At 41.0% G+C, this 27,007-nt stretch overlaps 1 protein-coding gene across 1 annotated transcript; it reads right to left on the bottom strand.

Moving 5' to 3' along the window:
* Window positions 1-5,250: 5,250 nt before the first annotated feature.
* LOC142369298 (uncharacterized) lies at window positions 5,251-23,827 on the bottom strand. Its single transcript, XM_075451636.1, has 3 exons — window positions 23,618-23,827; window positions 18,719-18,903; window positions 5,251-6,509 (listed from the first exon to the last, which is right to left on the bottom strand). Exons 2-3 carry the CDS (start codon window positions 18,875-18,877, stop codon window positions 5,559-5,561), a joined length of 1,110 nt encoding a protein of 369 aa, XP_075307751.1. The 5' UTR covers window positions 18,878-18,903; window positions 23,618-23,827; the 3' UTR covers window positions 5,251-5,558.
* Window positions 23,828-27,007: the final 3,180 nt, after the last annotated feature.

The following is a 27,007-nucleotide window of genomic DNA, read 5'->3' as shown; positions in this document are numbered from 1 at the left end:
AATAGTATAAGTGTGTGTGGTAAATGCACCTTTCTCAAAGTGTACAAGATCCAGGTGACATAAGGAGTTCACATGATGTAATGTAGCGAATCAGGCGCCGTCAAGGTGTATGTGTCGTCGTGTTTTTTTTCTCTCTCGATCAGACCGGTGGTGTTAGCTTTAGCCATTAGCCACATTAGCTTTGCTAAATTCGTTTTAGGAAAATACACATTGCTGAACTCCCGTGTCCCTGTTTTTTTTAAAAGTGTAACCTGGACTGATGAGAGCCGTTTGACCTGCATTGTGCTGGAGATTGTGTGTGTATTGATTGAGCCTCTGGTGACTAAACTTTGTTAATGTTAGTCTCATAAATGGATGAAAAGAATGTGCATATGCTAGTGGGAATGTGAGGTAAAGAGGCGTTAATTTCATGTATGTTTTGTTTAAAAGCGTTAAATTAATTCATATCTGTTCAAATGTTATGATATTAATTGCATTGCCCTTGCCTCATGTGTTTTCTGTGAGAGTGAGTGATGGTAAAAAGGAAGAATGAGCAGAAGTCAGAAGTCAGATGCCAGTTCATTGATGGATAGTAAAAGTGGTTATTAATGAATAAATATGTATATATTTGTTTATATACATATGTTTATATGTAGAGGTATATTTTGTTACAAGAATGTTATAGTAACCCTCTTTTTGGCCCTTATAGGCCGGGTCTTTTTGCTGTATGATTTCCTGGGTTCAAGATCTGCATGGAAAATTCTTCTGCTGAGACTCTTCCTATTCTGTAAGGTGGATGAGAACTCAGTGGTTGTGGCGAGCCATCCAAATTAGAAAAACAAAGGAAAAAAACAGAACTGTGGCTTTGTCAGTGAATTCATTTGTGAATTGTTTGAAATCTGAGGTGTTTATTGACACTCATTCAATTTTGTATTCTTTATTCATTCATTTATTTATTTTCTTTCATTTTGTTTCCTAAAACCAATACAAAATACCACATAACTACTTACCTGTCAGTTGTGTGAATTCTTTACTCTTACACTCAATGCAAATTGCTAATACCCCCTTGTCCTATAGCGAAACTAGACTTCTGATTTACTGGTCTGCACGAATTTTAACCTTGATGAAATCATATCTGTATCACCCAACCTTTACTATGCAGTAAGAGCTGAGGCAGGTTACAATATACTTTGTTGTTCACAGTAGTAGATCAACCCTCATCTTACTTTGAAGCTCCCAGCTCCCAGAAGTAACGTCGACACAGCTTTAGCAGCAGAGAATCTATCAGGCTTGTGTTGATAATGATAAACTCCTGGACTATTTTCAAACTTCCAAATGCATCATTTTGTGAGTACAGATCATATTTGTACTACTGTAGAAGTTTGGTGTCATGGCATGTGATTTTAGTATGGTAATTTTGGAGATACGGACCAGGTTCCATTAACCCTTGTACGAAGCTATTCGGGATAACTCAGTAACTCAGCTGATGTTCAGCCAATATCGAAAAAACTGCGGATGGGCCACTTGGCTGGATATCACGGTTCAAATGACCCCAGGTTGAATCTACTCCGGAGTATCGCTTTAAAGCTGAGGGAAAAGTCATTAACGTAGCAAAAAGCCCTGACATTGAGCCGATGCTACCACCATCAGGTCAAAGTGGAACATTTCCTTCAATAATTTTCATCCAGCCAGCTCCTATTCCACTAACTTCACTTATTATAATCCCTTAAAAAGGTTTTGTATTAAAACGACAAACCTTTGTGACATTTCTGTCTTTAACACTGATGAAAACAGTGTTTTGCTGCCCTTCTTAAAGTCTCTAGTGACATAAGGATGGCAGCTGACCGTGGGCAGTACTCAGTTTTAATTCTTCTTGACTTATCATCAGCATTTGATACTGTAGATCATGAACTGTAGCTACAGAGAATGAACTGTGACTTTGGAATTACTGGGACAGTCCTGAAGTGGTTGTCCTCATAATTGTCAAATAAGACTTTTTCTGTTTGTGTAAACAATATAATGTCTGATGTTTCTACTTTAAAGTATGGAGTTCCTCAAGGATCAATTCTTGGTCCCATTTTGTTTTTGCTGTACATCAGCCCTCTTGGCAAAGTCATTAGTCATTTTAAAAATGTCTCCTATCATTTTTATGCAGATGACATTCAATTGTATTTTTCTTTTAAGGAGTCAGAGTTGCACAAACCGTCTGAGCTATTGGACTGTCTCTCAAGCATACAGAAATGGCTCACTGAAAACTGCCTACAGTTAAATTGTAAAAAGACAGACTTATTGCTCCAGAGCAAAAAATTCCCCTGGTCCTGAACCACCTCGGTTCTCTGGGCTCGTACATTCAGTCGAGCATCAGGAATCTTGTTGTCTGGTTTGATCAGTCTGTCTCTTGACTGCCATTCTAGACACTTAGTAAAAAACTGCTTTTATCATTTAAGAAATATTGCAAAGTTAAGGCCAATCCTGTCCAACTCTGACCTGGAAATTGTGATTCAAGCTTTTATCTTTTCACATTTGGATTATTGCAATTCTCTTTTTATTTGTTTGAACAAATCTGTTTTAAATAGTCTTCAAATGGTCCAAAATGCAGCAGCTGGACTTTTAACAGGATGAAGCAGACAGACTCATATTACGCCAATTTTATCTTCCTTGCACTGGCTCCCGATCAAATATCATATAGATTTTTAAATTTTAGTGTTGACTTTTAGAGCCCTGCACGGGCAGACTCCCAGTTATGTCTCTGATCTGCTGTGTCCCTACAGCTCTGGCCGCTCCCTTCGGTCCTCAGGCCAGAACCTCCTCATGGTCCCAAGGACTTCCTTTAAAACCAGAGGAGACTTGTCTTTCCAGGCTTTTGCTCCTAAATTATGGAACAAGCTGCCTGCGTCCCTTGGTGAGGCGGAGTCTGTGGATTCTTTTAAGAAGCAGCTGAAGACATTCTTCTTTAGACAGGCTTTTAGTTGATTGGCACGATGTCACTTTTTGTATCTATATATGAATTTGTTTTCTCTTTGTAATTTTGTTATACTGTGTAAAACACTTTGTGATTTTTATCTATGAAAGGTGCTATATAAATAAAACTTCTTCTTCTTCTTCTCCTTTTGCCTTCACTTTTGGAGAACATTACTGAGAAATGAGTTCAGTGTGGCTAAAAAGCAGCACTCCTGAGTGAGAGACCTGAGCTTACCCTGAGCCTAAAGTCACAAGACCAGAGCTCTAACCCTGAGGTTGGCGTATTTTGAGTACGGGTAATTCACTTTTACAGGGTTATTATTACTTTGTACACAGGTGGATTAACTGAGTTAGTTCACTGGAAACTACACTATTGGGATAATAGAGTTCCATTGTTCACAGGGTCTCATAAATGTTCACCTTTTTTCATAAGTTTTTTTTTTCCTTACGTTATGGTTTAAATACTTGATCTTACATTGAGGTATTTTTCTATATACCTTTCCCTTCCACTTGGCCCTTACGCTCGTCTTCAATGCTATGCTATCTGCCCTTCTATGCTATGCTATGCTCCTCTTCAATGCTATGCTGTACTACTTTTTTATGCTATGCTATGCTGTTCAATGCTAACTGTTCTACGCTAATCTTCTCTGCCATCCCTCAGAGTTCACCTGGAGGTCATCAGCTCTTTTCCATCACCTTTTGTCTTTGTACGCTCGTTGATACTGCTCCTTCTCACCCGGAGATCCTCCTACATTTTTATTACTGACTTTACAAATGCCCGTTTGTCACAGTTGATAAGGAATGCTGCTGTTGAAAGGAGTAATTAGCATTTGGGCCCCGAGCAGACCTCCACTGATTTGTAACCATTAAAGTTATTTTAGCCTTAAGGAGTTTCTTTTGTTTTGTGACTGAATGTTACAAATGAAGACATTTCCCCATAACTTAGAGCCTTCACCTATCCTTCAGAGACTTTAGGCATGTGTCCAGGATAGCGAGAGGAAAGACTCTCACACTCAGGGGCGCCTCAGGGCTCCAGGCTGGGACCTCACACTGACAGAAGGTAAAACAGTTCAGTTTCTGCCTCAGAAAGAAAGCTCAAAGCTGCACCTCAACTACACCTTACAGCATCTCGTTGGAACAGGGAGGCCATGAGACGGGAAACTTTATCATTAACTAGGTAAATGTGATTTTATGCTAAAGTTTTATCAACATTTAAATGAATCAAACAAAATCAGTTTTGTAAATGAGCTCAGTTGAATTCAACTCAACAATACTCATTAATCCTCCCACTGTGAGCGGCAGAAAGCACTTTCTAAGAAACTCTTAAGGACATAATAGCTGTGGGGACGTAGTTACCACAAGAACACAATACAACTCCAAGACTGTGCTGAACATTTTCCACTGAAATGCTCAGGGTACGCCATACACAGTCAGCTTAAAACTAAAGGGAACAGAAACAGCCTGAGGCAGGTTTAAATAATCAGCGTTTGAGTTTGTAGATACAATCCAATAAAGTATAAGAGTGTCGTGTGCACACTCAGCCACCAGGTGTTCTGGGTAAGTTGTGCAGCCGTCGTGGCAGAAGAAGAAGAAGAAGAAGAGTTGTGGACTAAAACAACGTGAGCAGCGCGACAGAGCATCTGAGATTACAGCAGAATGTCTGTTTGGTAAATCTGCTCAGTACCTGATTGTGTGAGTAACTGAGCAGTTGTAGAAGCAACAAACAGATCAGTTCAGTTTTCTCGTGTTAAACGGTTCAATTCAAAGTACCGTTAGCCTGCTTAGCTGCCTTTTCCCTCAGTGCAGCCATGACGTTAGGACTAAAATGCGTTCACACATCTGATTCCAACACAACAGACATTTGAAAGAGTTTCACAGCTTGAAGTTGAGCCTCGTGCCCTTTTAGTGTTGGAACAGCCTTAACTTTCAGCTTCAGTCATCAGCATCATACAGCTGTCTGGGAAGTACAGAGAACAACTCCAAACCTTTTTCAGACTGCGTTAAAGATTTCTGGGTCTTTGGGGAAGATGATAAGGGTCAACTTTCCCTCGTAACCAAACACACATTTTCTTCAAAAATATCTGTGTAGCAAGAACATGAAAAGCATGAGAAAGGTTAACATCTGACCTTTAATGAAATGCAGAACAATGAAATACAGACGAGTGTAAAGCTCGACTTCACATCAAACTGAAATGATATATTGCTTCTTTAGATGTTTACATAAATACCCACAGCTGGTGCAAAGCTACTTTGTGGATCTTAACTTTAAACAAAACAAATATGTTCAGTATAACAGAATAAACATGTTTCTACTTTCAAACAGACTGCATTTTGTTCTGTCCATCAACTCACAATTGATGCCATGTTTGTCTTGAATGTCGGGAGATCCGTCCCCAATTAAAGCAATCCCAACAAATTATAAAGCACTTTCAATGGTTCTTCAAACATGTCCTCCCCACAGAACATTCAGAACTAAAGTCCTGACAAGAGAAGGTGGTAATCCACAAAGAAGATTTTTAATCTGAACAAAGGCAAGGCTTCTGATTGGTAGTTCCTGTTTCTGCTCCCAGGTGAATGTTTGCTTATTTGCTGTAAAAATGTATGTTGATTTAAGCCAATCATTTCTCTGCAGTGTGACTACGTTGGTGTCTCTTTAGATTAGATAATCTAGTGAACGCTGCCCCACATTGACCACAGATGAAAGGTTTCTCTCCTGTGTGAATACGTTGGTGTGTCTTTAGATGACCTAATGTAGTGAAAGCTGCCCCACACTGACCACAGCTGTATGGCTTCTCTCCTGAGTGAATACGTTGGTGTGTCTTTAGATGAGATAATCTAGTGAAAGCAGCCCCACACTGGCCACAGATAAAAGGTTTCTCTCCTGTGTGACTACGTTGGTGTGTCTTTAGACTAGATAATCTAGTGAAAGCAGCCTCACACTGGCCACAGATGAAAGGTTTCACTCCTGTGTGAATACGTTGGTGTGTCTTTAGATGACCTAATTGAGTGAAAGCTGCCCCACACTGGCCACAGATGAAAGGCTTCTCTCCTGTGTGAATACGTTGGTGTGTCTTTAGATGACCTAATGTAGTGAAAGCTGCCCCACATTGGCCACAGATGAAAGGTTTCTCTCCTGAGTGAATACGTTGGTGTGTCTTTAGATGAGATAATTGAGTGAAAGCTGCCCCACACTGACCACAGATGCAAGGTTTCACTCCTTTGTGAATGCGTTGGTGCGTCTTTAGATCAGATAATCTAGTGAAAGCTGCCCCACACTGACCACAGATGTAAGGCTTCTCTCCTGTGTGAATACGTTGGTGTCTCTTTAGATCAGATAATCTAGTGAAAGCTGCCCCACACTGACCACAGATGTAAGGTTTCTCACCTGTGTGAATACATTGGTGTTTCTTTAGACTAGATAATCCAGTGAAAGCTGCCCCACACTGGTCACAGCTGTATGGCTTCTCTCCAGTATGAAGCCTCTGATGATACCTCAGATTTGATCGTTTGATAACTTTCCCACAGTCCTTACAGCAGTGCCATCTGGATCCCTCTTGGGCTCTATGTTTCTGCAATGACAGAGAGGAAGAAGACTTAGATCCTTTTGAAGTTCACACAAAAGATTTCTCTAAGCTAACCTACGCTAACCAACATATTCAAACTGGACCTGGACAGACCGAGCCACACAGGTCTCAATATCTCAGATCAAACGTGAACGCTGAGGGTGCGTTTATAAGTGCCCTCAGCTATCAGCACTGTGCTCTGATGTGTTCTGCACACGGTCAGCTTTTTAAGCAGTAAACTCTTGCTTTTTGCTCTTTTACTAATTCTTTTTATCATGATGAAACTCTGAAAAGGAACTTGAGCTACAATATTTCTAAATGATGGAAGGAACCAGAGTCTTGTCCAAGTTGTTCACTTAAACACCATGTAGAGGTTGGGCTGAAAAAGGTTGATGACCGCTGGTTTAAAGGAATAAAAGTAACAGCGGTGGTAATACATGACATTCTTTACACTAACCCTCTGTTCCAGCTTACAACTCAGAGGTCTGCAGCCATTCAGCAAATGGAACATTTATTAAGTGACTAATATTGATAAACTGGGAATATGTGAAAGAAATACATATTCAGATCTTGAGCAGCGTTGAGTAGTAGGCCTTCCACCTGACATGCCACCGTTAGGAGAGATAGCTCATAAGATCGATGTTAGACCACCTAGGTGGAAGGAGGTTGAGGAGGTAGTCAGGCGTCAAATGGAGTCCCCTACCGGGTTTATAAAAGTGCACCTGATATCCTAAAGTTTTTGTGGAGGCAATTAAGAATAGTTTGGGAGAAACCGGTTATTCCTAGAGCATGGCGTCTTATTCCAAAGGAAAAAGAGTCCTCGGACCTGAGTCAGTTCCGGATGATCTCTCTCCTATATGTAGAGGGGAAGATTTTCTTTAGTTTGGTTGCACAGAGATTAGCTAGTTATTTAGAAAAGAATAGCTTAATAGATACTACTGTGCAGAAGGCAGGAATACCAGGTTTCGCAGGGTGTTTAGAGCACAGTAGCATGATTTGGCATCAGATTCAGACAGCCAAGATTGAGAAAAACACTTGCATGTTATATTTCTGAATCTAGCACATGCATTTGGTTCAGTGCCACATAGCCTTATTTGGAAAGCATTTGAGTATTTTAGAGTGCCTGTAGTAGTGGTTAACTTAGTAAGAGCATATTTTCAAGATATTAGACTGTGCTTAAGTACAGCAGGTTTCACAAACAGCTTGGCAGAGGCTAGAAATAGGCATTATGGCAGGGTGTACCATTTTTCCATTAGCATTTACAATGGCCATGGAGATAATTATTAGAGCTTCCAAGTGGGTTGTAGGTGGAGAGAGACGTCAGGATGGCATGCGCCTTACGCCAATTAGAGCATACATGGATGATATGACGTTAGTGACTACAACAGTGCCATGTATGAAGAGAATACTTGAGAGACTTAATAAAAATCTAAAGTGGGCTGGGATGAAAATCAAACCTACTAAGTCTAGAAGTGTCTCAATAATTACAGGGAAATTAAGTGATAGAAAGTTTTTAATAGATGAAGAAAGCATTCCAATAATAAGAGAAAAGGCAGTAAAGAGTTTAGGCAGGTGGTACCAGGCAGACATGAATGATGGAAAGCAGTCAGTGCAGTTTCGGGAAGATGTTGCTGAGGGACTGGATAGAATAGATAAATCAGAGCTTCCAGGAAAGTTGAAGCTGTGGTGTCTGCAGTTTGGATTGTTTCCTAGGTTGATGTGGCCACTGTCTGTGTATGAGATTCCATTATCTGTTGTAGAAAAAAATGGAAAGATTAGTTAGCTTTTATATTAGGAAGTGGCTAGGTGTTCCTAGATGTTTAAGTACTATGGCACTGTATGGGAAAGGCATACTCAAGCTCCCAGTATCTGGTCTAGTAGAGGAGTTTAAATGTACTAAAGTTAGGACAGAGCTCCTGTTAGCTGGGAGTAAAGATGTGGTAGTCAGTAAGGTGGTTCCAAACCCAACCAAGGGGAGGAAGTGGAAACCAAGATTGGCAGCTCAGGAGGCAGAAGCAACTCTTAGACATACAGAGATTGTGGGTAATGTGCAAATAGGCCGGGGAGGCTTGGGGCTTGGCCCAGGCAAACCGGTGTGGAGTAGAGCAGGTCCCAAGGAGAAGAGAAAGCTAGTTGTTGAGCAGATTCGTAAACAGGAGAAAAATGTTAAGGGGTGCAAAGGCAGTGGCTCAGGCTAAGGAGGGACGGTGGGTGAATAGGGAAGGTGTAGAACAGAAAAAGCTTAGTTGGAAAGAACTGTGGAGTATGGAGGAAAGGAGTATTAGATTTTTGATAGGGGCAACATATGATGTATTGCCAACTCCCCAGAACCTAAAACTCTGGGTAAATGGCGACCCGTTATGTTCGTTATGTTCAGGTACTGCAACCCTAAAGCATATTTTGTCAGGTTGTAAGGTTAGTCTGTCACAAGGCCGGTATACATGGCGACATGACCAAGTATTAAGAAGTTTAGCTGCAGGTATTGAAGATAAACGAAGGTAGGTAAACTTAGGAGGGTCCAAGGTACAGAGAGTTGCAATTCAGTTTGTTCAAGAGGGGGAGAAAGTTAAAAAGCCGATAAGGAGGCACGGCAGCTTGGAGGATGCTTGTGATTGGGAGATGCAGGTAGATTTAGGAAATAAGCTTGTTGTTCCCCAGGAAATAGCCTCTACAAACCTAAGGCCAGAGGTCCGTTTCACGTAGCAGGTTTAGTGAAAACTCTGAGTAGGTTAACCCTGAAATGAGGGAAACCCTGAGTTTTCCGTTTCACAAAGGGAGGTAACTTAACCTCACGGTCAGTTACCGGAGTAACAGACTCTCTGAACCTAACCTGGTCGGGACCAGGTTTTATTCAAGAAACCTGGAGTTTCTTTCTGTCTCCGCCCTTTTTCAGCCACACACGCCATTTGATTTCCTCATTCATTCAGTCAGCAGAGCGAGTTCTTCTACTTCTATAAGTCATTAGGCACAGTAGGAGGCAACTTTTTTCACAAACATGTCCTTTTGACAACGATCCCGTGGATGAAGGTGCAGCATTATTGCGCAGAGAAATAAATATTCGACGGAGATGGTTATCAGACCGCGCATAGATTTTTGCATTTACAGATAATTATCTTTTTGAGCGGCACCATCAGAATGTGTTGGGACAAAAGAAAAAAAAGGCTTAAAAGACAAATACATATTTGTATGAATAGGCTTAAAAAAGAAATATATAGGCCTATTATATTTTATAAAGGCACTCGTGTCTTGGGGGTGGATTCCCTCAGCCACTGCCTTCCCGTTAGAGGTGGCGGTGCTGGGCAGCACCGGTTTTACGGGCATCTGCCTTCTTTCTGTTGGCTCAGTAGAAGTCTGTGTTAGTTTAAATAGGCTTAATTATTTAACAGAACATGATATAGATGATGACTCTAAATTGTCCTTAGGAGTGACTGTGAGTGTGTATGGTTGTTTGTCTCGTTTGTCTCTATGTGGCCCTGTGATGGACTGGCGGCGCAGGGTGTACCCCGCCTCTTGCCCATTGACTATTGGGATAGGCTCCAGCCCCCCCGCGACCCGACTAACGGATTCAGCGGTGTATAGATAATGGATGGATGGATGATATAGATGAGAAGACTTAGTTTATGTGTGTGAAAACAGCATTATGTTTTGAATAAAATAACTGCACAGGCAAATAGCCACTTAATATTTATTTTACAGTGTAAAACATGATCAACATGAGGTACCTCCATGCCGAGGTCTCACCTGTTTGAACAATGTTTTTATATTTCATCTTAAACTGCTGCCAAGAGCGCTTCTCCCCTGCGGGATTGTACCTAAATGAAATAAATGAATGGGCTACCATTCAAGCAGTTTCCCTGTAATATTATTGTGATTGCAAAGGACTACATTTAAACTCACACTTTTGCTGCTGCAACGGTGTTGCACTTATTTCTAAAAACGTGTTGAAACTCGCCGTATGAGCGCATTAAGATTTCCAATTCGAGGTTGGTGAAAAATGTAGCCCCTCCTCTTCCCCGTTGCCATGGTGACTCGTCGAATCGGGGCTCCATTGATGCTGGCTTTTTAAAGTTGTGGTGCACGCGCTAAACTCAAGGTGAACTTAATCAGAGTTAATTAACCTCACTCAAATCAGCGTTTCTGGAACCGAAAACTCAGAGTTTTCTATCTCAGAGTAGATCAACTCAGAGATCAGGAATAGACTCAGAGTTGGTTGAACCTGCTACGTGAAACGGACCCCAGATATTGACCCTTCCCAGTCACGTGACTTTCGTAAAGCAACCGCCATTTTGGACGTATAGAAGACAACGATTTGCGAGTAACGATAGTAACAGTAACGATACAGACAGACTGAAAATTGAATAAAAGAAGAAAGAACAAGATGCAGAAAAAAAACTCCACTATCCAGCGAGTTATGTTATGTGCTTTGGGCACATTAGTAAGTATTTTGGTAATTAATTAGTTTACGTTCATTGAAGGCGCTGTTGGTCCGCCTATAAATAGGCTGGGTTTCGACATGTCGGGAATTCCACTTGCACCTTGCCGCTCGCTTCCGCTCGCGCCATTACCAACGGGAACGCGCCTTGAGGCGGTGCGCGCTCGTCCAGTCGCGGTAGGCCGCAGCTGACGTATCCAGCCTGTCATGCGGTATTTTTGGTTAGTCTTTGTTTGTTCGTTTTCTAGTTATGATTTTGGCCTGGTGGGACCGGTTGTCCTGGTTTCGATCTTTCTTTTGCATTAGGTTCCTTTTTGCTTTAGTCCGGTACTAGTAGGGGCTTCGACGGCCCTGTATAGGGTTGGCCCCCTGCTGTACTGTTTTGTTATGTTTGATCGGCTCACCAGGTCCAACTTTTGTTAATACTTTTGGGGTTGTGTTTCTTCTTTCTTTTTTTGGGGCACGGGAAAACTGAGGGAAGTTAACTCTCTTTTTCTTCACAGAAAATCAAAAGCAGCTGAATCAAGAACTAAAAGTTCCAGAGAGTTTAATAATAAAATATATATTTTTGTACCCTCAATCTTGTCTCGTGTCCTCCAAATATGTTGTGCCTTGGTGGCCGTAACAATGCAGAAAAAAAACTCGACTATCCAGCGAGGTCGGGCATTTAGTGGGCCAGCAGAGGGAGAGGTATTTGGAGAAGCTGAAAATTGGAGGTTTAGAAAACGACGTGTACTTGCTTCCACCAGGGCTGTTTACAGACGTCCGACAGCATGCCACCGCCTCGTCTTTACCCGACTTCGGCCCCCACGACCTTTATATTTATGCTGTAAAAAAACCCATCGCCATACACGGGAAAGGATCTAAAGGCATACAAGAGTTTGGATGCCTACAAATATTTTGTGTCGGGCTATGTGACCTGCCTTTTACCAGTGGATTGTCCCTGGAGCCGGTGGGCGCCATCTTTTTACAGCTAACGTTTGTTTACATTTTTCATTTAACGTTGTTCACCAAGATAAACGACATGTAAACCCGTTGACACGGTGTTATAATCTTGCTATTACGAGAATTGCAATGACCAAGTCGTAGTGCTTTACTAAAGGCGCTGTGTTATGTTTTATCTAGTAGAAAGGCAACCCTGAAATGGCACGGGGGAACACTATTGTGCCGTGAGAGCTCATCTGGTGTACCGTGGAAAATCCCTCTCAGGCTTTATCTTTATTTTGCATGTATATGTATATGTTATATATCTTTATTCGACACTTACCTCCAACAAAGTGGTCACTAGACAACCGCTGGTATACTGAAGGTTGCCAGTCTTTCCTATTGATCGCCGCGACTCATCTTCTCCGTCGCTCAAGATCAGTGGGGATCCGGTAAAAAGACAAATCTTTCCTCGTCTGCTGACTGTTGGTACACCCAGGCGCGCAACAATATGCCGGCATGATGTAAACCTTACTGATCTAATCCATATTTTCCTCATTCAATAAAGGAACATAATGTTACACTTTGATGTGTATTATATTTATATGGGATTTTTAGTTTATACGACAAAGTATTAGGGTCACACTGAGGAAGAAAAAAAAGTCATACATTTATGAGACTTGTTCTTTCTGCGGAAAAGATGCATTTTCTTGCATATTCTTTTCTGAGTCCTGATACTTATGACAATGTGATGCTGATGTGCCAAAAGATTAAGTATCTCCTTGTTTGTGAAACCTATACTAAAGTACAATTCCACAAAATGCTCCACGGTCCTCATTTCAACCCTCCTCCTCTGACTTTATTCTCGAAGTCTGTGATTTTATTTTTTTCCTCTGTGGCCCTAATATTCCGTCATTTTATATATAATCTTATAGTCTATGGGAAATGAAAATGATCTAATGATTGCAACATCATCTAAAATCATCATTTATCCAAAATGATTCAAATGAATGATCACAAACGTTTAAATAATGACAGTGGGTCTAGTTATATGTGATAACAATGTGCAGTGGGCAGTGGAATAACTATTGGTTTCTGTTTGTGGTGACTGCTGACTGAGATAAGGGATGAGATTAAATAGATCCTGGAACTTAGCCTGGTCTGGAGCACGCTAGCTCCACAGAATAAATCTCCACGGTAACTTATACCATTACATATCCTACTGTCCCCTATCCCGCTTTTGTGCAACCGGATCACGGATAAATTAAGCCGGGATACCCGAGTTATCCCGGGATAATCCCTTATCCAAGTTTTGTGCAACGGGCTCCAGGCAACCCATAGTCACTCCTAAGTTACTTGTGTCAGCCATTAGGAATGATAGTGAACGATACACCATAAATATAAATAAAGTATTTTTCTATTCTATTCTATATACCCCAAGACTTCAAGACAGCGTACTTTTAGTGTCCAGCGGGCCGGCTCCCGCTAAGCCTCCCGTCCAGGAATAGAAATAAAAAGCGCATCGAGGCATATAACGTTCAGTAGTGCCAGTTGGGCAAGCAAGGACTGCACATGAATGAACGGAGAGAATGATAGCTAGTAATTAGTGATGCTCCGATCGATCGGCTGCCGATCATGATCGGCCGATAATGCCCAAAAATTGCCTGATCGGCGATCGGAAAAATATGCAGATCAAAAAACCGATCACGTGACGTAAATTACTAGCTTTTTTTTTTTTTTGACTTAAATTACTAGCGACCACTTTCTAATATGGTACGTGACGTGTGTACAGAACCGAACAGGCAAAACCTCTACAGTGCATCTCGACAACATGACCTCTCCTGTCTGGAATTTCTTCAAAGTGTGTCAGAAAGATGTGAAACTTACTGCGGTCACGCCATCTGCGCTTTGGAGAGGCACGGTCGCGCTAGCTACACTTGAAAATCTAGTGCCCATTTACATCGCGTTGTACGGTAAAGCGTGTGAGTGGATTTATGGTGCATTCAAGCGCACCCCGTAAACTCAGAAATCTATATCAAAGTTGATTTTTCATTTGTTGGAATACATACACCTGTCATTACTTGGTTGTTTTTTTTACTACATTCTTTTTAATGATTAAAACAAAATGATAGAACAAAATTGTTGAAGCATATTCAGAATCAAACTCATTTCTGCATAGTCAGATTTGAAAACTTCATTTAGAACCAAATCAAAATGTTCTCTGCCGACTCCACCAGATTCTTGTTCTACATGTCCCCAGCTACCTCTGTGGTGATTTTCAAGTCATTTCACTGCATCATTGTTTAATAATCTGATGCTGAAATCATACCCAATGAATGGTGTATATGGGCAGATTAAAATATTAATAGAAAACAAAAAAAACAATTGTTTTGTGCAAACTCCACCAGATTCATGTTCTACATGTCCCCAGCTACCTCTGGCGGTTTAATTTCTATAAATGGTAAATCTCTGCTAGATGAAAGGCATGGAAATGTCAGATTCCTTCCATGATCGGCAATCGGGCAGATCATGATTTTGGTGATCGGTCCAAAAAAATGCTGATCGGACCATCACTACTAGTAATATATATATTTGATAAATAAATAAATAAAAGAGAGGGATATTAGTTAATTAAAAATATATATATATACACATATATATACATACATACATATATATACACATATACATACATACATATATATACATACATACATACATATACACATATATAGATATACATATATACACATATACATATATATACATATACATATATTATACCCACCATCACGCCCACTTTTTTCAAACCGAAACACAATGGCTATGGCATTTACCTTTTTTTTTTTTTTTTTTTTTTACTGCAAAAGCTCTAAAATAATTTGTCATGCATTTCACTATAGGCCTATGATATCGTGGCAGAACACAAAAGGAAAGAATAATAAAAATATAGGCGCAAGAAAAATAAAAAAAACAAACAAACGTAAAGCATGACTTGTCTGTACCGAAACGCACCAAACTGTAATAACTTAAAAGGTTAGTTTAGTTTAGTTTATTAGCTTATTTGACAGGGGCCATGTACAAGACAGTTCTAGTATCAGAGTTAGCTAAAAAGCTAATTTACATCTGTGTTCCCTGGGCAGAAAACTAAAACACACACACATACACACACACGTTAAAAACATAAGACAATACATGCCCTACTGTTGCCACTACAAGGCACACACTAGAAGCAGCAACAACATCATACTAAAACATAAAACCATATACAATCACATTATCATTTAACAAGCAATACACACACAAAATGATACACATACCATATGGCAGTGCTTACTGCAACACAGCACATTGATTAATGGTCACATCTTTGATCAGCCTTTAGCCATGTCTTTAGTGATCGTTTAAATTGGTTAAAACTTGTACTGTTCCTGATATGAACTGGAATTACATTCCATTTTTTAACTGCACTAACAGAGAAAGCTGATTGACCAAAATAAGTCTTCCTGTAACACCCATAACAATCATCTCTCACAGAGGACCTTGAGACTCTTAATTTATCTCTGCAGAGTGATATACATTGCTTAAGAGGTGGTGGTGCAAGATCATTAATAATTTTATACATTAAACACATATCAGCAAAACAGATAAAACCATCAAAGGACAGTAAGTTGTACTTTGAAATTATAATACAGTGATGATACCTTCTTGGCTTTTTGTCCAGAACCTTAAGAGCCATTTTGTAGAGAGTGACTAATGGTTGTATGGTGGTCACACCTGCCTGTGACCAACTAGTAGAACAGTATGACAGATGTGAAAAAAATCATTGAATGTAAGAACAGTTTAGCCGCAGGAAGTGGCAACTGGTGTCTAATATGCATAAAGTTCCTCACGGGTCGGCGGCAGGGAGGTGGGCACCCGGCCTCGGCACGACTGACAGCAGCCATCGGTAGGACTGATCCACGGAGCCTCGGATGTCGTAGCCGGCGCAATCACCGGAGAGACCAGACAGCAATTCTAGCTGAATATGTGTGTAGACCGAAGAGCAAAGCGAGCAGTCCCCTGCTTCCGAGCAGCAATTCAGGTGCAGCTATTGGCAGGCGGCAGCACGCAGTGATACGATCCACCGCACTCTCAGCCAATAGCAGCGGTCGACACTTGCCTCTCAGAAGCGAACAGTAAGCGAACATTATTATATATAAAAAAAACAAGTCCAGTAATGTCCGATCTGGAAATTTCAGACTCACTAGTAGTTCGAGCAGGGACAGTCTCCGTCGGCACACCAGGTCCAGCGATGTCAATAGTTGGAACAGCTTCAGCTAAAAGACGTCTCCTATTCCCAACCATTCCCGCGATCTCCACATTTTTAGTGAAACCGTTGTGATGGAAATGTACGGAGCACAACACGGATGTTGAGGACACTTCAAAATCACGACGATGCCTCCGTACAAACTGTATCCACCGTGCTCTCGTCTTTGCCTTCTCCTTGTCAGCCTCAGTTCCAGTAGTTTTTGGTTTGGGAAACATGTGCAGAGAGATCCCTTCAGTGAAGCTTGCAACTAACACCATTTGTTCCTCCAGCAACACAATATTTTCTGCCGTGCTTTGATGTCTTAGCCATAGACGCCGCCATTACAGTTAGACTACCAGAACTTCTGTCAACCCTATGACGTCACGCATAAAAAAATGAATTCGCACAAAAAGACAAAATGTGGCTCCTTTTGAGCCCGTTTTAAAATGACTTCCCGGATAAATTATTATCCAGACAATATCTCATTTTAATCGCAAGGCTTGGAACCTTTAGAATCAGCAGCAAAAACTGTGAAATTCCAACAATTAAAATTCGTTTCATAAGCACTTTAACAAGATGTCAGGTTGCTGGTTTACATCACACCTCTTGATGGAGAAATACATGGTTACTGTCTTGCTAACATTCAGAGTAAGACAGTTGTATGTTAGCCAGTCTGACACTTTGTTTAGGGCTGATGTAAGTTTTAACGCAGCTTGTTGTCTTGTTTTGGCATGGACATAAAGAACTGTATCATCTGCATACATTTGCATCCTAACGTCTGGGCAAATCAAGGGTAAATCATTAATATATAGACTAAATAAAATTGGTCCTAAAATCGATCCCTGGGGCACTCCAGTTGTGCTATTAGACAGGGTGGAGCATGTGTCAATAATTCTTGTACACTTCTTTCTTGAAACTAAATAAGATTCCATCCATGACAAAGCATCAGTAGAGAAATCAAGCTGTGAGAGTTTAGACAACAAAACATTGTGATTTACTGAGTCAAATGCCTTCCTAAAATCCAGGAAGACAGCACCAACTACACCACCTCCATCAAGCTTAGATTTAATTTGTTCTATAAAGTAACAAAGGGCCGTTTCCGTTGAGTGATTTTTCCTAAATCCAAACTGCATAGGGTGCAGAAGGGAGTGGCCTTCCAAGTAGGCTATTAACTGGTCACATACAACCCTTTCAGTAACTTTAGAGATGGTTGGGAGGATGCTGATTGGCCTATAATTTGCAACATTGGTTGCAAACATTGATTAAGAGGGCCGACACGGGTGCCGCCTATTCCAGCATATTTACATGTCAATGTTTCTGGCCAAAAAAAACAACATATTGACCTTGTCTGGCTTTAATAAGTTGCGGACTGGGGTGACCACATTGCTCGCGGTGCTGAAAACTCTTTCCGAAGGCGTGTTGGTAGCGCATATGCAGAGATGCTTTCTATCGATTTTTGCCATCAAAGGAAACCTGCTCTGGTTACTTTCTCTGGTTACTTCCCATAGTTTGAGAAACTTTCCAAATGCCTAAATGCACTGAGTTGCGGCCATGCGATCAGCTGTTTGTGTTAACGAGCGGAGCAACTGAACAGCCGGATAGTGACATTCTGGCACGGGCCATTCAAACGCAATGGAAGGATGTTTTTTCCCCCCTTACAGCTAAAGCCTGGGAAGTCTGTGTAGAATCATCACCATGTAGCTTATATACTACCGTTTTATAATTATTATTTTATCATAATTGTATTATTATTATTAGATCATGAGTCGTAGCCATCATCCCCCCCCCCCTCCCCCGCCGCTGATATCATCATCCGTCACGATCTTTCACTGTAAACATCGTCGTCTGCCAATAAAGAAGACATCGCCCAACCCTAACCCCCACCCGTCTAAGTACATATCTGCACACACAAAGCAAAACATAACGTATCCATAACTGCCATATAAATGTGCATTAGCATGTACTCACACTCCAATTAAAAGTGTGTGGGGGGGGGGCATCATGTCCTACTCCATGGCTGGCTCACTACATTACATTACATTAAATTACATTACACTACATTACGGTCATTTTGCAGAAGCTTTTATCCAAAGCGACTTACAATAAGTGTGTTCAACACCGGTAGGCAAAAGAACTTCAGGTCACAAGAGATCATGAGTGCATTTCCTTCCAAAACCAAACAGCTAAGAGCATAACAAGTGCTAGAGTAAGTGTGGTAAGTTAGGTACCGAGACACATGGGAAGACAATTTAGTAAACAGAAAATTTAGGAAACGAATAAGTTCGTACAGAACTAGGATGAAGCAGGTGATGTCCTAAGAAGCGCCCCACTGACTCTTAACTTTGATGTGAATCTTTCTAAATATTTTCTGTTTGTTTGTTCTTTAGTTTTTTGTCATGGTGTATTGTCTGTATGTTTTTATGATACCTGCTTGAGGACAACGGATTAAATTTAGCAACTGTGCTAACTCCGGCATATTTACATGGATGCTTTGCTGATATGTTGATTAATGTGCAGAGTCCTAACCAAATAAATAAGAAATAAAATAAAAACCTCCTCCACACTGACCTGCGGCCCGGTGGACCCAGAGGATGAGCCGGCTCTGTTACTGGTGGAGGGGTTCTGCTCCTGGTTCTGCTCCTGGTTCTGCTCCTGGTTCTGCTCCTGCTTCAGCTCCTGCTTCAGCTCCTGGATCTGGTCCTGGTTCAGGTCCTGGTTCTGCTCCATTCTGGTCCGACTGATGGACTCTGCAACTGTCAGCACATACGATAAGATCCAGCTATGGCGTGCAGCGTGTTAAACCACACCCACTTTTCTTCTTCTCTTGATAACTTTTCTGCACAGTTTTTAACCACCCAGTCACATTCCATTAAACTCATTACTGTGCTTTTTATTCAAATCCCTGTGAACTTTAAATGCTTCTTTAAAGACCCACTAAGGTCACAGTTCAAAATATTTGTAGCTTTTTGATCAAATTCAGAAAAAAATTGTAATAATAACTCTGTAGACCGACACCCACTGTGTGCAATATCCCATAAATCTCATCTGAGTCAGTGGAACACCATCAACTTAAATCATTTTACTACATTAAGACAATGATCCCGTTTGAGGAAAGGGTCCCAATATTAGGTTAGGTTAGGTTTCTTTATTAGTCTCCACAAAGGAGAAATTTGTCTCGGAGACAGGGAGGTTACAGCTCCATAAAACACAGAAGAGGACAACACCAACAGACAAAACAGACAACAATAAAATGTAAAGTACAGGCTCAGAAACATTGGATGTCCTAACCCACTGCCCCTGTCCCACTCAATCCCAGTTTATTCAGTATCTTAATAGACTGAGGTATAAAGGAATGTTTGTAGCGATTGTGTTTACACAGAGGGAGTCTAAACCTCCTCCCAGAGTTTAAAAGAATATATTCCCCATTTAGTACATGATCACCATCTGATGCAATGACATTCGCCTGACTGACAGTGGCCTGCTCAAAGAGCTCCTGTGGGTTAAGGGGGGACATCACCCCCATAATCCTGCCTGCTGTTTTAATGAGGCTTGAGATTTCTGCCCTGTGTTTTACTGTGAGATTGCCAAACCAGCAGGTAATCCCATAACGGAGAACAGACTCTATCGTGGCTCTGTAGAAGATTAACATGATGTTTTTACATACTCCAAAGACTCTAAGTCTGCGCAGAAAATGTAGACGCTGGTGTATTCTGGCACAGACATTGGTCACCTGGATACGCCAGCTGAGATCGCTGTCTATATGCACCCCCAGGTACTTAAAAGTGTTCACCTGGGGCCTCATGTACAAAGCGTGCGTACGCACAAAATAGTGGCGTACGCACCTTTTCACGTCAACGCTCAGATGTATCAAGAACGAAAAGACCGTGGAAATGTGCGGTGCCTCACGGCAGCTTCAGGGCTGGCGTACGCACGTTTCTGCAGCTGTTGATTCTTTGGCGACACTTAGAGGTGATGTTGGGAAACTGTTATAATAAATAAATGTGAAAACAATTTGTCCTCAGGCAGTGATGTGCACATTTGAGATTGATAAACAATTAATACACCCATGTGTCTCCATTTACACGAGTGGATATAAAAGCAGCGCAAAGTGGTGCAATGCATACCATTAAAAACAATGGCTGCTTTAAAAGTATTAGAAGACTTTGCAAATGGTGCAATTCGAAGAGAGCGTGTGTTCACTACAACAGAGGATTAGCTGGCACATGATGGCGACTGATTACTCATTAGCCGTTTTGAGGGAAATCCTCCTAGAACTGTGCGCAGAGCTGCGGCCGGCGTTGGAGCGCAACACAGCGAGGAGCCGTGCGCTGCCTGTGCCCACAGGTGATGTGCACACTGGGGTTCCTATAGCAACCGGAGCATTCCACAGGTGATGTGCAGACTGGGGTTCCTATAGCAACCGGAGCATTCTCATACATATTTTCATCAGATCATATGTGATGCGTAAATGCAATTAACCAACATTGTGGCGAGGTGCCCTGGTTCAACGCACGATTCATACATTCTGAGTAACAGCATCGTTGGGAACAGACTTACAGGGTGGCACTGTGTGTGATGGTTGGCTTCTTGGTGAGTAACTTCATTCTTGTAATTGTCCTAATATTATTCCCCGTATTGAGTATGTGCGCCCCCAGTTTCTATCCCGTCTTCACAGCATCATTATTATATTATATATATTAGTCGGTGGTTAAAGTTAGTTTCTTGCTGTTTTTTGCTGGTTAAACTTCAGTTTAAGATCTTTCTAACAAGCCCCTGATCGTTTCTGTGGGCAAATGTTAATAACCCCGTGCGTAAAGTGTGAAATGTCTTAATCAGCCTCACCTTTTCTCCGGCGCACTTCTGCACGTTACTGTATGAACACGTTGTTGTGAGTTACACAAAAACATCGGTATTTAGCTTGGGGGTAATCAGAGTCACCCACATGTGCTCCCACCACCCCAGAGAGAGCAGTGTCACCCATTGTTGCCCCGACTCTCTGTTCAAACAGAGTCGGTCACCCCCCCACCCACCCGCCTGTTTTGGCCACACTGCAGCGGTGGGCAGCCAGTCTCCGCTTCACATCCACCTTAATGTTTGTAGATCCACACGGTCGGTGTTGAGTCACATTCCAAACTCGCGTTTTAGGTTTCCAAACCAAAAGATTTATTTCTTCAAGAAGGCACAACAAAACTGAACAAAACGATCCAAATGCTTATAAACTGAAAACTATTTTCTTATCTTCATGTTGCTTATTCTTAAGTCCTAAAACTGCGGTCAGAATAGGTGAGGCTCCATGACCGAAAACCGCGTATCTTGTCTCCTGAACGTGCCTGTTATTAAAGACCTTCAAACACACAGTAATTCACCAAATCTAAATGACTACTGCCACCTAGAGGCGCCTAGTGGAAACACACATTTCTGATACCATTAGTCTTATATTAATACTGGCACTTACAATGTTGGACCACTTCTTCTTCACCTCTGCTTGTGAGGCTTCTCAGACCCCACAACATTGACAGCCTCGCACAGGCTCTCCCACCCACTCCTCTTGCGTTTGTTACTTATGCCGGAGGACAGCGTGTCAAAGAACACATTTTTTGGGCCTTCACTTCAGAAAGTAGCACCGACATCTCGCTTTCCGTGAAGTTCTTCTTTTTTCCCGTCTTATTCATTCTTTTTTTTTTTTTTTTTTTTCTGACCGTACACAGAGGGGAATCGCAGGTGCAGGGCTCATTTAAATATGATTTGCGTATTTAAGTAGGGGCGTGGACAGGGAGGAGTCGGGTGCTCCGACATGTGCGCTCAATTCCACGTTGATTGGGATGTACAAACGAAATGTGCTTGGATTAATGCATGCGCACAGATTCATACATCCGACGTTGGAGGGCATTTGGGTTTGAGCGTACGCCAAGTTTCAGGAGGAAATCCAAGGAAGTCTTTGTACATGAGGCCCCTGGTCAATAGCCTGGCCATGTACAGCCACTGTACCCTGGCCACAGAGGGATTTAGGATCGAACACCATCTCTACTGGTTTTTTTTTAGTTAATATGTCAGAAGTGTTAATCACACCAATTAACAAACGTATCTATTGCTGTTTGGTGAATGTTCAAATCATCATGTTTAGTGAGCAGGCTAAGAATAACAGTACCATCTAAGAATTTGACAATGTATTGATTTGGCCCAGAACTGACACAGTCGTTAGTGTATAGCGTAAACAAAAATGGTGAGCTGACGCAACCTTGGGGCGCGCCAATACTGCAGGAGGTTATATCAGACAGATAGAATTGAACTTGACCTGTTGTGGCCTATTTGAGAAAAAAGAATAATACCACCTAATTAAAAACGGGTTAACATTAAGCTGAGTTAATTTTTCTAGAAGAATGTGGCTGAATAAGATTAAAAGCGGAACTAAAATCAACAAAAAGAAGTCTGGCATAACCTGCAGGGTTTTCAAGATGTTTAAGCACCAGATGCCTTTTTAGGAATCAGTAAAACTTTGGAATAATGTGGGAGTCAATATATCATCCCAAAGACTGAGGTTCAGATTCTCTCCGTTTCTAAACCTGTTCTCATTTCCAGAACCTTTTTATCATGTGCTCAGTCCTTGTTGATTCGTGGATAACAGAAAATATTGGAGATGTAAAGGAAAGTGAATAATGAAGCTTTCATGAGACACTTCTGAAGAGGACAGTCAGACTGTCTTTTAATGGGCTTCTGAGTGTAAATCTGAGAAATCTCACACTGATACTGAGGAGAACTGGATTTCTACTGCTCCTGTGATACTTTCCTGGATCACCCACAAGTCTTTATAATAATGCTATGACTCCTCTTCACACAACTTAAACTCTTCATGTCATTAAAGGATTTATATTGAGCATAATTAAGTCCCATTTTAAGATCTAATCATGAAATATGGCATATTGTGTACGTTAAACACATCAAATCACATGTTTTGGCTGCACACTTCTATCAAAAAGCCAAATGATGCTCAGATAAGTCTAGAAAGAACCATTCTACATTTGACATTGATCATCAAACTTTTTAAATCACAAAAGATTTCAGCAAAACTACAGAAAGAAGTTAAGAAAACTGCAGCTATAATGTGACAGGATGGTCAAAAAGTGCCCCAAAAGGTTAGAAAAGAGGAAGAAAGGGGCCCAGAAGTATGTTTCACACTCAGCTAAAAGGATAAAGCTCCATTTTATTTGGCCATCTGGCCGGCTTATTGAAATCTATAGCTGATGTTGTGTTTCTGGGATGGTTTAGCGCTTTAACGGTTAGCATTAGCTTTAGCATTAGCATTCCGGGCTAACTGTGAATAGCAGCCAGGTTATCTGAACTTTTTACTCTCTGCTGCATGTTCTGACTGCCCGTGTCCAGCAGCAGGAATCAAACCAATGACACAGAGCACTTTGAAGACATTTCTGCTAACGTCTGACCGCTAAATTCATTCTTTTCTGGACTCACCTGCATGCAGCTTTCTGTTGCTATGCTACCAGATGTTCCGAGATGAGCCGAGATGAGCCGAGGCTTCGCAGTGTGTGTCGGGTAATGGGCCGTTTCTCAATGTGCGTATTTGTCTGTAGTGATGTTTCCAACAGGGTCTTGACTCTGAAGCGCGTGTCCAGTAACTTCGGATGTATTTTGTGAAGCTCGTACTGAGGCGCGTGTCGATGACTATGTGGTGACGTCAGAGGCCTTTCGAACCGGCCATACCATGTGACCGGTTTAAGAGGGGGGTTTTTTTCAGTAAAATGTATTGTTCTATGTAAATGTACAAAAAGCATGGCATACAAAACATTGTACAGATATCTGTAGTGTTGAGCTGACTGTAGAAATATCAACATAATCAACATGTTATTCTGTGTATGATTAAGTTGAAAAATGAAGAAATAATACATTATACATATAAGATAAAACACCATTTACATAAACTATATATCAGAAAAAATTATATATATCCACATATATCTCAGAAGAAATTAAAATCTATATATTCATATAGATAGATAGATAGATAGATAGATAGATAGATAGATAGATAGATAGATAGATAGATACTAATGGAGTTTATATTTAATTACTTTGAAGATATGATAAATAAATATATCCATGATACCCCATAGTGATGCTGACATGATTCTGTTGGACTTAAATGATGCACTAACTGAAGGTTAATTTGACTGATGAAAGTATCTTGGGAACAACGAGGGAACAGGATGAGACCAAGAGGCTTCAGCTTAAGTTGGTGTCATAGGTCTCCCACTAAGAATCTCTGGGGAAAACAGTGAGAACAATAAATATGTAGTTCCACCATCCTGTCCTCACGCCACACTGCTAAGATTCCAATAAATGTCAGTCTGCTGTAGTTCCGCTACAATCCAGCAGAGGGTGCTGTGACTAAGAGGAGCTGAATAAGTGGAATCTGTGAGATGCAGTTTTATCTAAGAAGCAGATGATGTTCTGGTAGAAGAGACATTTCCATCTTACTAACATGGCTGCGGGTGATAAAGTCAGAGGGAGGGACATGGTGGAAGATGGTTGTTCTGGGGACTACCAAGAAGCTGAAGATGGAAAAATCTACTTTTATGGAGGAGACTAAGAATGACAAAGAGTTGTGTTCCTGAAACTGAGTTTTCAGTGATTCACACCTGATCCCACTCACTGGTGATTGATGGAAATGATCAACATGACCATCTAACCCAACTCCAGCAGAGTTGCTTCATGGTTCACATGAGAAATACAGAATAATTAGGTCTTCTACAGAAAAGAAGAACTCATCCCGGCTCATCAGTCAAAGCATCTACAGCCACATATTTCCCTCCAAGTCATTTAAAGCTTCTTTAAAATCAGTTATTCAGCCCAGCTTTGCCATTCAGCTCATTTTCCATCTGACACCAGAGAAAACAGACAGACTGAAGGACATCTTCTACAGATGGAGTGTTTGGGACAACAGGAGGAACAGACAGTGATATCATGCTCTGTTGGAGAATGTAGATCTGAAGGTAAGCAGGACCGCTGGCATGATTCAGTATGAAGGAGGACGAGGTAGGGGCACCCTCTACCATTTAAAACGCTGATAAATGTGTCTCTGCCGCTCCAAAGAAGAAAAACATTGATAAAATACATCCTCAGTGAAGTGATCAATGCACTTTGTGGGTCAATATTTACCGCAAATTGCATGGTAAAAGTTAAAGTTGTAGTTTTTTGTGCTCCGTCCCGATAAGACCCGTTCAAGCTGACTGACAGCGCTGTGACGTCTGGAGCTCCGGAGGCTCACATGGGCCACGTGGCAGCCCTTGCAGCGACATCAAAGCGTGTCGCAACTCTGTATTTAGCTCTGGATGAGAAACCTCTCAACCGGTGGAGGTTTTTTTTTATTTATTTTTTTATTCAAACATGTCACATAGACAAAACAATGACATACTCAAACAGTTTTTTTTTAACTTCACATATTCACACCTCCACATATAGAAAATAAAATTGAAGGATCTTAAATGCACAAGATAAAAAAAAAACAATAAAAAATAATTAAAAAACGAGGAGAAAAGAAAAGGTAAGTCCATTCTGAACAGTTACAGGGGGGTTAGGACAGGTTCATATTTTCTATGAGTGTGTATAATGTATCTGCATGGGGATTATTTATATGTTTCAGACATTTTTGTAACAAGGATATATCATTTTTTAATGTAAGCCATGAAGGTGCGGATTTGGCATATCGACACTTGTGAATATAATATTTAGTGATGATGATGAGGTTATTTATCAAGAACTCTGTTTTTTTTATCTTTGAGGAATACGCCTACTTGGATGTTTTGAAAAAAAAACAGAAATCCGTGTTTATGGAACTTTGTTTTGCAATTACAACAGTTTTCTACAACAAATTGAAATCTTCTTTTTAAAAAATCATTTTAGGGATAGATGTTGTTTATATTTTTTAAATGAACTTCTTTACATTTTGGGGGAATTTTAAGTACCAACAGTTGATTTTTGACATTTGTTATAATCCCTAAGAATGAATGAGCTTCTTGCTATACCTGGATATAAGGTGTTTACTGAATACTGTCTTAAAAATGTATTGTTACATTTTTCACTTACTAGGTCCAAATCATCTAACTTTATTTGATGTAAACTTGGAGTTGGAATGTTCAAGATATTGGGCCTCATGCAAGAACCGTTCGTACGCACAGATTTGTTCTTAAATAGTCCGTACGAGTGATTTAAGAGAATTTGCGCATTCACCAATCTTTTCGTATTTTACGTTTTCTTTCAGGTACGAACAGAATTTACGAGTGATCCAGACCTGTCGTAGGAGTTTCGTAAAATAGTCCGCTGTTATTCCAATCAAGTTTGCTTGACTAATGGCTTGTATATTTAATTACTTTGAAGAAAACATAAATAAATATACATTATACCCCATAATTATGCTGACATTATTTTGTTTGACTTAAATTGGATTAAATTGTGCACTAATTGAAGGTTCATTTGAATCTGTAACGGGAAGCGCAGCGGCTGTCTTGCTTTTGGATACCTTAGTGCGTCAGGCTCTTGGAACAGACCGTGTGGAGACAGACGAATGGCTGAAATCGCGATTAAGATTGCCAAGGACTGTGCTGCTGCTAATATGCAGCTTGCTAGAGCCACAACTCCAGAGAAAAACACGCCGATCAAACCCAATTCCACCACACGTCCAGGTCCACCCTTGGATTTTTGGCAACTGGAACCTTTCAGAGCAAGATTGGAGACAGATCGGGGGTGTCCCAGACAGTCCTCGGTGAATCGTGCGCTCCCCTTGGTCATCAAAGCTCTCATCAGTTTATCACCTATGGTACATCAGATTCCCATTCACCGCTGTCT

Source organism: Odontesthes bonariensis, chromosome 19, assembly GCF_027942865.1.
Source record: "Odontesthes bonariensis isolate fOdoBon6 chromosome 19, fOdoBon6.hap1, whole genome shotgun sequence".
Classification (NCBI taxonomy): domain Eukaryota; kingdom Metazoa; phylum Chordata; class Actinopteri; order Atheriniformes; family Atherinopsidae; genus Odontesthes; species Odontesthes bonariensis.
The sequence above is the reverse complement of the archived record's forward strand: the minus strand, read 5'-3'. Positions and strand labels throughout refer to the sequence as shown.

Coding starts and splice junctions, on each gene's coding strand:
- LOC142369298 (XM_075451636.1), bottom strand. CDS start 18,877: ATGGAGCAGAACCAGGACCTGAACCAGGACCAGATCCAGGAGCTGAAG. Junction 6,510..18,718: donor CTGGGTCCACCGGGCCGCAG/GTCAGTGTGGAG, acceptor CTGTCATTGCAG/AAACATAGAGCCCAAGAGGG.